This window comes from Choloepus didactylus, chromosome 3 (genome assembly GCF_015220235.1).
Source record: "Choloepus didactylus isolate mChoDid1 chromosome 3, mChoDid1.pri, whole genome shotgun sequence".
In the NCBI taxonomy this organism is placed as follows: Eukaryota; Metazoa; Chordata; class Mammalia; order Pilosa; family Megalonychidae; genus Choloepus; species Choloepus didactylus.
The window spans coordinates 199,779,123-199,793,122 of NC_051309.1; the positions used below are offsets into that span (position 1 = coordinate 199,779,123).

Below are 14,000 nucleotides of genomic sequence, written 5' to 3' on the forward strand. Positions count from 1 at the left end.
GAAGGGAAGGTTGGGGGTGGGAGGTTGCCTTGGGACTCTGAATAGAGCCTAAGATGAGGGCTCTTTAGGTCAAATGCACCAGGCAAGCTGCAAAATGTCTTTAATGTGGGCCCTGTGCGTGAGAACCAACCACGGAACTTTTCAGGACACTGACCAGGGGGCCCCATCCCAGACCAGTTATATCAGCATCTCTGAGGGTGCATGCTGGGCACTGGTGTGAATTAAGAGCAACCTCAGTGATCCTTACATGTATTAGGTCTAAGGCGCACTTCTAAGGAAGGAGAAACAAGGACAGAGGCTTAAGTAAATTTGCCTCTCAAAAAAGCAAGGACGGAGAAGCTAGGAAGAGCAAGAAAGAATGAACTAATAGGGAGGAAAGAAGGTTCTTTGAGGCCTTTCACAAGAGCACATCCTTCTTAACATGGAAGGTCTGGGGACCCTCAGGTATAGCCGAGACTGGGCGGAGTTGGTGGGGGGAGGCATGTGGGGTGTGGGGTGTACGTTGCGGGGGGTGGCAGAGCAGTCATCTCCCTGGAGCCCACTGGAGAGGCTCCAGAGGCTGCCCGGGAAGCCTGATGGTCAGGGTCTGGGGACTGGACTAACGTAGAAGGCAAATGGAGGTGGTGGTGTCACCTCACTCCCACTCGGCAGAAGCCCTGAGCTTTCCCACACCAACATCTGCTGTGGGCTACAGATTTCCCAGCATCCCTTGCAGTTATCCGTGGCCATGTGACAGTGTTCTAGCCAATAGAATGAGAGCAGAAATGATGTGCACCAGGTCTGGCTCCCAAAACCTCCTGCACATGACTCCCCATGTCCTTTCCTTTTCTGAGTAACCTTAGAGTCTGGGTCTCTGTACTGATGTTTGAAGGAGAGTCAACTTAGTATTTAAGGAACACCCATGTTGTAATTTCTATGGGCAAAAAATAGACTTCTACTGGGTTAAGCCCATTTGGGGGCTTTGAGATTGAGGGCTTTTCTGTTTCTGTAATTGATGTTGTCTTACTAAAACACCCTTTCCTTTGAACTCAAATCCCATTCTATACAGCACAGAAGGCACTTAAAAGATCTGGCCATTTCTGGTTTCATCCCTCCTCACTCCTGCCTTAGTCAATCACCTGCAATTTTATTTTACTCTTTGTGGTTCCACAAATATGACATGCTGTTGCTTGTCTTGTCATTGACCCTTAGCATATGATTCCTTCCTTTGACTCAACTGCTCCTAGGAATCTATCCTATATGTTTACCCAATACCCTGTTTTTATTAAAGTCAAAGCATCAACCAGAATGGATTGGAAATTGCCTGTGTCTTTTTTACTCCCCTATCTAAGGAAATGTTTCTTTACCATTGAACCCCTCATGATTTGCATAATCATTATGGATGCACAAAATGTTGTGGAACAGGAAATCTACACTGAAGTCCTATGCTCTTGAACAAGTTGCTTCACTTTTCTCAAGTTTCATTTACTTTTCTTTTAAAAAGCGAGTTGACTTGGGAAGACGGTTGCTGCAAAGGAGAGGCTAGGCCTCCCTATGGTTGTGCCTAAGAGCCTCCTCCCGAATGCCTCTTTGTCGCTCAGATGTGGCCCTGTCTCTCTAGCTAAGCCAACTTGAAAGGTGAAATCACTGCCCTCCCCGCTACGTGGGATCAGACACCCAGGGAGTGAATCTCCCTGGCAATGTGGAATACGACTCCCGGGGAGGAATGTAGACCTGGCATCGGGGGACGGAGAACATCTTCTTGACCAAAAGGGGGATGTGAAAGGAAATGAAATAAGCTTCAGTGGCAGAGAGATTCCAAAAGGAGCCGAGAGGTCACTCTGGTGGGCACTCTTATGCACACTTTAGACAACCCTTTTTAGGTTCTAAAGAATTGGGGTAGCTGGTGGTGGATACCTGAAACTATCAAACTACAACCCAGAACCCATGAGTCTCGAAGACAATTGTATAAAAATGTAGCTTATGAGGAGTGACAATGGGATTGGGAAAACCATAAGGACCACACTCCACTTTGTCTAGTTTATGGATGGATGAGTAGAAAAATAGGGGAAGGAAACAAACAGACAAAGGTACCCAGTGTTCTTTTTTACTTCAATTGCTCTTTTTCACTCTAATTATTATTCTTGTTATTCTTGTGTGTGTGCTAATGAAGGTGTCAGGGATTGATTTGGGTGATGAATGTACCACTATGTAATGGTACTGTAAACAATCAAAAGTACGATTTGTTTTGTATGACTGCGTGGTATGTGAATATATCTCAATAAAATGAAGATTAAAAAAAAAAAAAAAAAGTGGGTTGAGTTTTGTCATGAGGCCCCACCTAGAATATATGAACCTCTAATGCAAGTCAGGGGATTCCCCACCCAGATGCAAATAAAAAGGGTTTTTGTGTGTGTGAATGTGCTCATAAGTTTCTTCCTTTTATTTAAAAATTGTCTTTGTGGAAAAATGATTGCAAATTTTATTATTTATACATTGTTGTCTTCAAAACCAAAGCTATGTAGTGTACAATCATCACCACCACTATTAAAGGCAAGACTCCCTTGCAATAGATAGAGGTGAAAGGATACCCTGCAGGTATGGTTATGGACATTTCTTTAGCCTAAGTTAGCAAATGTTAAAGAACAGAAACAACCACAAACTTTAGAGCTTGCCAATGATGTCCCAGTTGATAAGTCCAGATGATATCTTTGCAGTCCTCATAATGTTCAGCAATATAGCATTAATAAGGGTTACACCCCTCTTGAAATCCTTTTATTTTTTTGGTGTCTATCAAAAGTGCATGTCAGAGCCCCTACCCCATTCTAGATAGTGGAGTAAGGTGCTTCAGGACTCCATCCCCCCACAGAAGTTTTGAACAACCAGCAAGAACTTGCAGAAATATCTCAAAGCTCCAGAAAACAGTTAGAGGGCCACAGAAACAGGGAGAGTGCTAGGTCAAGAAAAAGGCTCCTTAAAAGTAGGAGGATCTCCTCAAACCCATTAGAATGGCTGCTATTAAAAAAATGGAAAATAACAAGTGTTGGAGAGGATGCGGAGAAATAGGAACCCTCATTCATTGCTGGTGACAATGCAAAATGGTGCAGCCATGGCGAAGACAATTTGGCAGTTTCTCAGAAAGTTAAACATAGCATTACTATATGATCCAGCTCTCCCACTACTAGGTATATACTCCAAAGAATTGAAAGCAGGGACTTGAACAGATATTTGCACACCAATGCTCACAGCATCATTATTCACAATTGCTAAAAGATAGAAGCAAACCAAGTGTCCATCACCTGAAAAATAGATAAATAAAATGTGAAATATACCTACAGTTGTGAAAAGGAATGAAGTCTTGATATAAGCAACATGAACCTTAATGACATCATTTTGAGTGAAATAAACCATACATAAAAGGACATACATTGTATGATCTCACTGGTTTGAAACAATTAAACAAACTCATAGAATCAGAATCTAGAATATAGGTTACTAGGGGATGGGTTGGAGATAGGGAATGGGAAATAAAGTCTTAAATTCCTATTTGGAATAATGGAAATGTTTTGGTAATAGATGATGGTGTTGGTAGCACAACATTGTGAACACAATTAACAGCACTGAAATTTATATCTGAATATGATTAAAAGGGAAATGTTAGATTTTATATATGCTATGTATTTTATACATGATTGTTCTGTAACTTCTCTAATAAAAATTATTTAAAAATACAATACACATAAGGCATATTTTTATGAGTTCTTTAGTTTCTTCAGTAGTTTTTTAGACTATAAAGGGCCCCCAGAAAGCCAGAAAAAATATTGAGAACTTATTATTCATATAAATTCAATTAAATTATGTTTTCAATATTTGAGTGAACCTGAGGGATTATATTTTGGAGTTATTTTGCCTATCATTTCCTCTTTTAAGTTGTATTTTCATGCAATAAAAATACTGTGACTTTATTTGAAAAAAAGTACAAGAGCAAATGTGTCATTAAAAATAAAATGTGGTAGCATTTCCTGGCACTCAGGCTGGTCCCTTCTCCAGCCCTCACCAGCTTGGCACATAGCCAGTCCACACTCCCAGTGCAGATTCCTGGTTCCTGTTCCGGAAAGAATAGAGTAACCCTCGGGCCAATATTGGGAGCATGTATATCTGGCCCAATCTGTACGGTGGTGGCCTGATGGACTTGCCATCCCAAAACCTGCCCTGAGTGTAGAAGGCAGCTCACAGAACTCTCCTACAGATGTTACGGGAGAACAGGTGTCATGATACCTGGGGCACGGGATTGCTGGCTGTAGGTTATACAGTATGGTTTGCACAGAGCCATAAGGAAACTGTTTTCTAGGGAAGAGGGGGCATTTAGAACCATGTAAATAGGGAAATTCCTAGGACCACATGCACATGTCCAAGACAAGATGTGTGCACAGAAAGGATCAGGGAGGCCCTTATTCTTTGGCCTATAGCTATTCTCTAAACTCATTGTGTGGATAAGCCCTGAAGGAAAGCAGTGCACAAGTCAATCTGTAAAGACTGGAAAAGGTATTTTTCTTTTTCTTTTTCCTCTTCTTCTCCTCCCCCTCCTCCTCTTCCTTCTCTTCCTCCTCCTTTTTCCTCTTCTCCTTCTTCTTTTTGGTACATCCTGGAAATCATGAGAAGCTCTGTCATAATACTGTCTGAATATAAGCTTAAGGAACAGATGCTGCAGAGTCTACATACCACTGATAACACATTAAAATATCAGAATGCCCAGGTTTCAACAGAAGGTCACAAAACACAAAGCAACAGGAAGTGATGGCCTAGGCAAAGGAGAAAATTAAAGCATTAGAAACCATTAGTGAGCAGGATCAGACCTGGAACACACCAGACAAAGACTTGTAAAAACTGGTCCAAAATATGCTCCAAGAGCTAAAGGTAAACATAGACAAAGAACTAAAGGAAATCAGGAAAATGATAGATGAACACAGAGAGAATATCAATAAAGAGATGGAAATTATGAAAAGGAACCAAACAGAGCTGAAGATCACAGTAACAGAAATTAAAAATTCCCTAGAGGGGTTCAATTGCAGATTGGAGCTGGCAGAAGAAAGAATCAGAGAACTTGAAAATAAGATCATTGAAATCATTCATTCTGAAGAGCAGAAAGAAGGAAGAATGAAGAAAAGTAAACAGAGCCTGAGAAAACTGTGAGGCACCATCAAGCATACTAATACCTGCATTCTAGGAATCCCAGAAGGAGAAGGAGAAGAAAGAGAAGAGAGAATAGTCAAGAAATAACAGCTGAAAACTTTCCAAATTTAATAAAGGACATGAATATATTTTACCAGATGCTCAATGAACTCAAAACTAGATAAACCCAAAAGATCCACACCATGGCACATTATAATCAAACTATTGAATGCCAAAGATAAAGAGAGAACTCTGAAAGCTGCAAGAGAGAAGCAACCTGTCATTTACAAGAGAGCCTCAATTAATTGTCAATTTCTTGTCAGAAACCACGAAGGCAAGAAGGCAGTGGGAAGACAAATTTAAAATGCTTAAAGCAAAAAAACTGCCAACCAAGAATTCTATAGCCAGCAAAACCATCTTTCAAAAATGAGGGAGAGATTAAAACATTACCAGATAAACAAAAGCTGAGGGACTTCTTCACAACTAGACCTATACAACAGATGCTAAAGAGAGTTCTGCAGGTCAAAAGGAAAGGACAATAGACAATAGGTGGAGCCACAAGAAGAAATTGAGATCCCCAGTAAGGATAACAACATGGGTAAATATAAATGCCAGTACTATCATATTTTTGGTTTGTAATTCCAATTTTTTACTTCCTAAAGGATCTAAAAGGCTAATGCATAAAATGCAATGGTAAATCAGTGGCTTTGGCCTCATAATGTGTAAACATGTAATTTGTGACAAGAACTATACAAAGGTGGGGGACGGAGGAGTATAAGAATATAGTTTTTTAATACTGTTGAATTTAAGTTGTTATCAAAAAAAACAAGATTATTATAGATTTAGAATTTTTAATTTAAGCCCCACTTCAGCTCTATAGAAAATATCAGAGGATCTGCAAGCTTATAGAGACCGAAATTAAAGTACCGTTTTCCAGGGCTGGGGGACAGGAGAATGGGGAGTTAATGCATCATAGGTTAGAGTTCTGTTTGAGAAGATGGGAAAGTTTTAGTAAAGGGAAGTGGAGAGGGTACCCAAATATTGTGAATGTAAAGATTTATACCAATGTAAGCTTTATTTCAATCTTTAAATTTATTGAACTTGATAACTGCACTTGAGGTGGTTACATGGGTGAGTGTCCTTGTTCTTAGGAAATGTACGTGGCGGTATTAAGTGCTCGAGGAGCATGATGTATACAACCTACATTCAAGTGTTCAGGAAATGTAATGAGAATGATGCAGCATAAGTGACTAAATGTTAAAATTGGTGGATCTGGGTATGGGGTGGGGTGGAAAAGTTGGAGTTCTCTGTATGGGGTTTGTATTATTTTTATAACTGTCCTGTAAATTTGGAAAGCATTTCAAATTAAATAGTTTTTTAAAAAGTGCATGCCAACAGATTTCAATTGATGTCACTTTCTCAGTGAAACGTTTCCCTACCCTCTCAGATAAGAGTGGGTCCTTATTAGATGCTTTTATGGTATGATATTGCTTCCTTTATTATAGTTTTCAACTGTTGCTCTACTGTTTGTTTGTCTGTTTCCCCTGCTAATCAAGACCTCCTTCTTGGTTTCCTTTGCAGGCTCACCCCCTCCATCTGTTCATTAAATTTTAGATCTCCTCAACACTGTGTCTGAGACTCTCTTCTTTTTCCACTGTACACTGCCCCACCCTAGGCCCTGATGACCACTTAGACTCCCATGAATCACATATTTATAGCTCCAGCTCTCCTCTCTGAGCTCCAGACCCACTGACAGATGTATCTCAGAGTCAACTCGGAGTCTGTATTCCAAAACTGCTCCTCTTTCAGTTTCCCTAATTTCAGAGAAGTCACTATCCATATAGTCCTGCAGGCCAGAAACCAAGTGTCATACCTTTCACTGCTCCCTTATTCCCAAATCCAATTCTTCACTATGTCCCGGCTATTTTCATTCCTAAGTATGTCTCAGATTTCTCATCACTTTGTTACCCTGGTCCAAACTATTCTCATCTCTTTCCTAAGTTCCTGCAATAAATTCCACCCACTCCAGATCCTACATTCCATTCTCCAGGTTAGACAAGTCTTTTCAAAATACAAACATGTATTTGCCTTCCTCCTCAACCCCTTCTGATGACTTAATTCTTCTCAGGACAAAAATAAATTCTTCCAATTGGTCCAAAGAGCCACCCACACACATCCTCCCCCATCACATGGCTACACTGGCATTCTTTCAGTTACTGAACCTTCCGTACTTCCTACCTCACCATCCAGTACCTAAACCTATGCTGTTCCCACGAAAATCCCTACCTAGCTGTCCATCCTCTTAGATAATAACTCACGTCATTTTCTCAGGGAAACTTTGTTGACCCTCTCAAGTGAAACCAGGTCCCTTATTTGCTGATGCTATGGTGAAATATACTTTCCATTATTATAATTTTCACAGTTGTAATTTTATATTTATTTGGGTTGAATACTAGATCATTATATGTTTCCTTGACTGGAAGTTATGGTCTCAGAGGGGTGGGGGAGGTGGGGGATGGGATTCTGAATTTGTTTTGCTTGTGGATGTCTCCTGAAAGCCCATCCCAAGGCCTTGATTTGCCATCCTTTAATGTTTTGTGAAGAAATGGATTTGCTGTGACTTGTGAAGGATGGAAGTCCATCCCTGGCTTGGTTTATGTGGCCAGAAGTAAAGCCGTTCACTCTCTTGAAGGCTCTCCAATCACTATAATGGATGCTTCTGAAAAACTGTGATCTCCTTTGGCCAAAACACCCTTCTGCAAAAGGAGATTGCATGAGATTGTACAGCTATGGGAACCTTCTGATGTTGACAGGCAACAGTCCAGAGGGGCAACACTTTCTCAATTTCTCTGCAGGAAGAAGTTGGCTGACACCTAGAAACCCTGCAGGATTCTTTTGAAGATCGCTTCTTTCAGAAGACCTCAAACATAAAATATGAATTTGTAATCTTTTTCTTGCTGACACAGACAGCATCAGTGATACAGGCCTTGCCAAGGATGGACTTACTGACTTATGGACAAGGGAAATGATGCAATGTGAATTCAACTCAGAGTTTTAAAGAATCTTAACCTAAGCCTACCCTTGCCAGACAAAATTAACTAGAGGAGTTTGGGTTTCATCTGCTACTTTGGTGAGTCAAAGTTTTTAACGCATGTTTATATCACATAAAAATATTCAAATTAATTAGATATCATGGGCATATATGTGTTGTCATGTCAAGGATCACTTGGCAAGCCTCATCATTGTAGTCTCATATCACATAAGCACAAATTGTATATGTCGTATGTGTGGGTATATTTTTTGCAAAGGGGATCCATAGCTTTGATCAATTTCTCAAAGGGGTTCTTGGAGCACAAGCGCTAGAAGCAGCAAGCTACATACTAAGATCTCTTCCAGTTCTAAAATTACATAAATCTCAAGTCTAATGCCAAATTGGTCATACTGTTAGACACTTAAGTTAAAATCTAGATCCCTTGTCTTTGCAAGGCCAAATATCTGTTGGAAAAAAAATCCAGTGTTTATCCAAATGTTCTATCAAGTATATAGAGGCAAAGAACTTAGCTATGATGCTAACTCACACATTTGTGCAATTGTTGCTGGAGTCCTATTTTACCTGTGCAGAATTGAATGCATCTGAGTTCAACCCAACTGAACATTGTGAAGGACCCACCATGGCAGGAAAAAGGAAGAGGCTGTGGATGATCCATAATTCTTCACTAACAACCAGTACATGCTCCCTTACTTATTCAAATGAATAACACCCGAAATCTGCTGGAAGCTGAGTCAGATGCCTTCCCATTAACTCCCTGCCCAGACCACCTCTGGGCAGGTACAGAGTGGAAGCCAGGAGGAAATGTGTCTTTCCCCATGTAGAAGGTGTCTTCTTCAGAACACCTGCACAGGACCCTTAGAACTCAGGAGAAGAGCCCAGACCCACACCCACCACCTTCCCAGGGGTGTGAGGGTAGTTGTCCCCAAGCCCTCTGAATGCTTGGCTGTAGGGAGTTAACACTGCAAAGTGCCTGCAGAGAGATGCAGAACTTAGAGTCTTAAAACACTTACTCCAAGGAGTTTTAACCACAGACTCTTCATAGGATGTTATTTTTTATTGTGTTTCTGTATGTTATGATAGCTATGGGAATAAATTTAAAAACTGCTGCCACCATGTAAGGCAGCACAGATTGTCCAAGGAATTCAAACTCTATTCCCATACAATATCTTATTTACCCTCCCATATTTCCCAATTTCTCCTTCTTCAAGCCATGCTTCTCTGCTTTAGGTTGCTCTCCAGATGAAGTGAATCAAAGCCTCTTCCTTTTCCCTTCAATAAAATTCACTTGCCCTCAGGCTGGAAGGATGGGGTAGGGAAATAAAATTAGTGAAGAACATATACTTAGCTCTTATCCTTTACAGAATACTGCTGGTTCCTGATTATACAGTTCCTGGCTGGTTTCTTCGTGCTTGCTGTCCTGAATATTTGATTTACTGCTGGGATCATTTCTCTGCACAGCTCAGTGACACCATTGGGTGGGGTGCTAAAGACTCTGTTTGCAATATTAAATTTCTCAGGGCTCGAGGTGGGGTAATTTGGACTCTTCACCACTGATCAATTTTTCAGTCTGCTGCTTTATCTACCTGACAGGAAGACTTGAACTACTGCCATTTCCCAATTGCACTTCTAAATATTGACTTAATGGCGAGACTCAAAGTGTCATAACACAGCTCACTGGAGAAACGAAGATTTTCCAGGCCTCAGAGAGAGGTCTGTACAATGTCCGGTGGGTAATGGAGAAGGATGGAGGAGGATTTAATAGGAAAAATAAAATCAAGCCCTGTTTAGAGGAGACGCCTCTACACTTCACTTAATCTTGCAGAGACAAATGAGCACTCACTGGGCTATCGGCTGTGGCTGGAGGGGACCCAGGAGGAGGGTGAAAGGAGAGCAGTTACCACTGATCCCACAGCTGTTTACCAGCAAGAAGAGGGGACCTTCCTGGCTGGACTGGGCTGCGGAGCCTTCAGAGACTAGCTCTCACAGAGTTTTAATTGGTGTATCCATCCAGTTTAGAAAGATCGGAATGGGTCTAAGAAACAAGAGCCTTCTCATTCTAATTTCTCTCAAGACTTCAATACAGCCAGATGTTTAGCTAATTTTCATTTAGGTCACTGAGGAAATTCAGGAGACTATCTTCTTAACTTCTTTCCTCCTAATTGGGTGGCACCTAGGCCAATCAGGCAATTGAACTGTAACCGATCTTAGGGGCTGTTTGTCACATCACATTAGCTGTTGAACTGTGTCACAGTTTACAATCCTTTCTCACCCTTAAGATGATTTGGAGGAGCGACGAGATATTTTACATGCAAATTAGCTTTGCACATTTGTAGATACTCCATTATATATAAATTCAAGTTGTTTATTATCTACAAAGGAGCCTGATTCTTTAGGATGAGATGAAGAACAATACTCTATAATACTGCAGAGAGAAGACTGAAATCTGGCCACTCCCTACTCTCTACTCTTTAGGACCTCACCCCGCCTAGCCATGAACATCAGTGTCTGTGCCTATCCAAAAGGCCAGTCCCAGGAGACAAGGAAGAGCCTAAGGGGAGAATCTGTGGAAGATGCTCTTCAGAGCATGATGAACTCAAGACACAGAAAATTAAACCAACCAGATACCATGGGATGTGGTCCTTATGGCATCAGGAAAATATTCACCTTGAGGTCCTTAGTTTTGTTCTAAGGTGATCCCAGGCAGCATGCCCAATACACTCCTCTCCTATGCCTCTGGCATGTAAATCCTTATATTTGTTGATAATGGTGCGTCTGAAAATGACCTCATAATGCAGCAAAATCTTTTCACTTTAGACCTTGTGCACTGGGCTCAAACCTGAGCTTGACCCCTCTAGAAAGCCTGATTAGCCTGGATGATGCACTGACTTGCTTCTGTAATCAAAAATTCAGCTCCATGAAAAGCTGAGTCTCCATTTAAGATCATGGAGTCCTTTAAATCCTGACCATTGCTTGAAAGCTCCTTCTCATGTCAGGGGAGGTGGCTGCTGTGGACAGAGTGCCACATATCTTCTGAAGAAACTTTGCAGCAATCCCCCTGAAAGCTACATTCCCCAGCAGAGTCAGCCTCTGTCAGTCAGTTCTTCCATACAATTTTTAATTAATGCAGACATCCCTAGCGTCTGTGAGCTCACCTATGGATGCCAGTTGCTGCTCTGTGGCAACTTTCGTGGCACCTACCATGCCCACAGTTCTGCCAGCATGTTTGTGAGTCTGCTTTCCATGGTCTCAATCTGTCTGTGTTCTATGTTGCTCCAAGGGCTGGCACAGCCTTGAGTGCCCCTAGCAGCTCTCTACATGGCCACCCTACCCAGCATCCTCCAAACTCTTGCTGATAGCCCATGCCCTCCGTGTCAGCCATCTGTGATTCAGCCTTGGCTTACTCATCCTTCTCTCCACTCTCCCTAGTCCCTGCCTGTCACCCACCCCCACAGCTCACCATCCTTCCATGATTCCATCACGCTGCTGCTGCCCTACAACCCAAGCCAATGAGATTCCCTCTGCTGCTGCTCCCCATCACCTACCAGTCTGCCCTTCATTTATCCCTTCACTTCCTCTAAGCCTCCCCTGATATCTCCCTCCATAATTGCAATCATTAGTTTCACACCACTAAGGATAAAGAAAAAAAGTCTCTACAGCCTTGTGCATGAAAAGTCCAATTGTCCACTCACCCTCAGTACAAGTCTTACCTATTGGAACATAATAGTAAGTTCGTTATTTTGTTACTACTGAATCCTCTTACCCTTAATGAAAGATTTTTGATTGTTAAGATGCGAGTATCCTGAGGACTTGCCCCAGCAGCCAGGGCAGTTTGCATACTTACTTACCTCACGTACATAACGTATTTCCTCATTGATCTGGGATGTACAGGAGTAGTATTAATACAAAGGGACATTTAATGCTCTATGAAAATATTGTAGATGCTTTGAAATTTCTTTTCAATATTGTAGGGGAACTAAAATCTATAGAAATGGTACATAAAATTATTTTGTAAGGCAAATAACCATCCTTTAATTTATCTCCTCTGCATATGCAAAATTTTGAAAAAGTATGGTATACCACAGCAATATTCCTGAACCAAAGGAATCAGAAAATAAAGAGTTCAAAACAAAATTTAAAAAAACATGCCCATAAGACACATTTGTTAATGATCCCATTTTCTAAAGCATGGCTTGGTCTTCGAAGAGGACATCTACATCCTTTGACCTCAAAGAGGTTCCGTGGTGGAAGGCTGGAGGGGAGGGGCCTGGCTGTCGACACACTCACCTGGCCAGTAGTACATGTAGACCTTCCTTTTGGCCTTGGTCAGAGTGACCCACAGAGGCTCTGATCCGTTCCACCAGAGAGGCATCAGGCTGTCTTGGTTGACACCAATGTCAAATGACTTGTTGGTATTGGGGTCCCACATGTAGTTCCCAGTCATCTGATGGACCTCACAGTGGCGGCCTATATAAATGAGAACACAAAGCTGTTGGTTTATTGTTCTGGTTGTTTTTATTTTTATTTTTGTTTTCTGGTTATAAAAGTCATGCATGCTCATTTCAGGATTCAGAACAGCATAAAGATTTGCTACTGACTTCTTATCAGAGACATTTCTTTTCTCCTAGACTGTACCACAAAGGCAAAAATCACAGTGAGATGTTTAGTAATTTGTTGAGGATGGGGTCATTTTGAGTGGAGTTAGTCTGTCAAGTCTGAAGCTATTTTAAGTTAAACTGAGGACACCGTGCAGAATTTGACCCACTGTTCATGGCTCAAAGTCTAAATATGAATGAGGATGGCAATAATAGATTCCTGTGGGACTTGAGTTAGGCTCTTGCCATAGAGCTCTCTCTGGGCCCCTTCTAACCCCTCTTCCCACAAGATCAGGAATCAAGAAGTTTATTTTCTCCCTGTCTGGAAAGGAGGAGTTGTCGCCTGGGCGCTACACAATGATGGAACCAATGACATTTGGAACAGAATGGTGAGAAAAGAGATTCAACTTTGAAAAGCAAAGCAAGAAAGCAACCTTCAAAATGGAATGTTATATAGAAATGAGGGTTGGTTCTGTTGGGTACAGCTTAGTCCCAGAAGAGAAACCAGACATGAAAGATGTAAGCACTTGGACCCTTTCAAAATATTAGGCTTAAATTATTTAGTTTGGAGCAATCTGGTACATCTTTAAAGTAAAAGTAACACAAACATTGGCAAGTTGCTGCAATTTTAGTGACAGTCATTGACACCAGCATGGAATGCTTCACTAAGTTTCCTAACTATGGTCAATCATAGTTGTTTTGTTTGGTTGATTGTTTGCTGTTGCTTCTTTTTATCTCCCCTCTCCCCACTTTATTTTTAAACGAAAACAAGGAGAAACCATAAAATGCAATGTTGCAAATATGAAGACCAAAAGTATTATAAAAGAAAAACCTTTTATTTCATCACAGAAACCCAGGGATTCCACAAAACAGATATCCAAACAAAATGATCTTACCTCAAAGTTGTGAAGTTAGCTTTTTGACCTTGACCAAAATTACACATAAAGACAAATACAATTGAAAAATAAAATAAAAACTTTTAGCAGTTTTCCCAATTGTTAAGGAACTTATTAATTTTATTCCTTCAACTAATATTTATAAATGCTCCTATGTATCATATACTGTGATAGCTGCAGAGAATCAAATCTGAATAAACGGGGTCCCAGCCCTCAGTGTCTTGTAACTTAATACTCAACAGAGAATCCTCTGCATAAAAGAGACAGGCCTCGGTGGGCTGGGCTAAGAATGTGACCAGGTTGCAGCTG

At 41.1% G+C, this 14,000-nt stretch overlaps 1 protein-coding gene across 2 annotated transcripts in view; it reads right to left on the minus strand.

The window, feature by feature from the left end:
• Window positions 1-14,000, minus strand: part of ENPP6 (ectonucleotide pyrophosphatase/phosphodiesterase 6) — a 154,413-nt gene that overhangs the window by 72,679 nt on the left and 67,734 nt on the right. For both annotated transcript variants that reach the window (XM_037831089.1, XM_037831087.1), the window contains exon 2: window positions 12,488-12,667. In XM_037831089.1, the coding sequence (XP_037687017.1) occupies window positions 12,488-12,667 (180 nt within the window). The remainder of the gene's footprint in view (window positions 1-12,487; window positions 12,668-14,000) is intronic.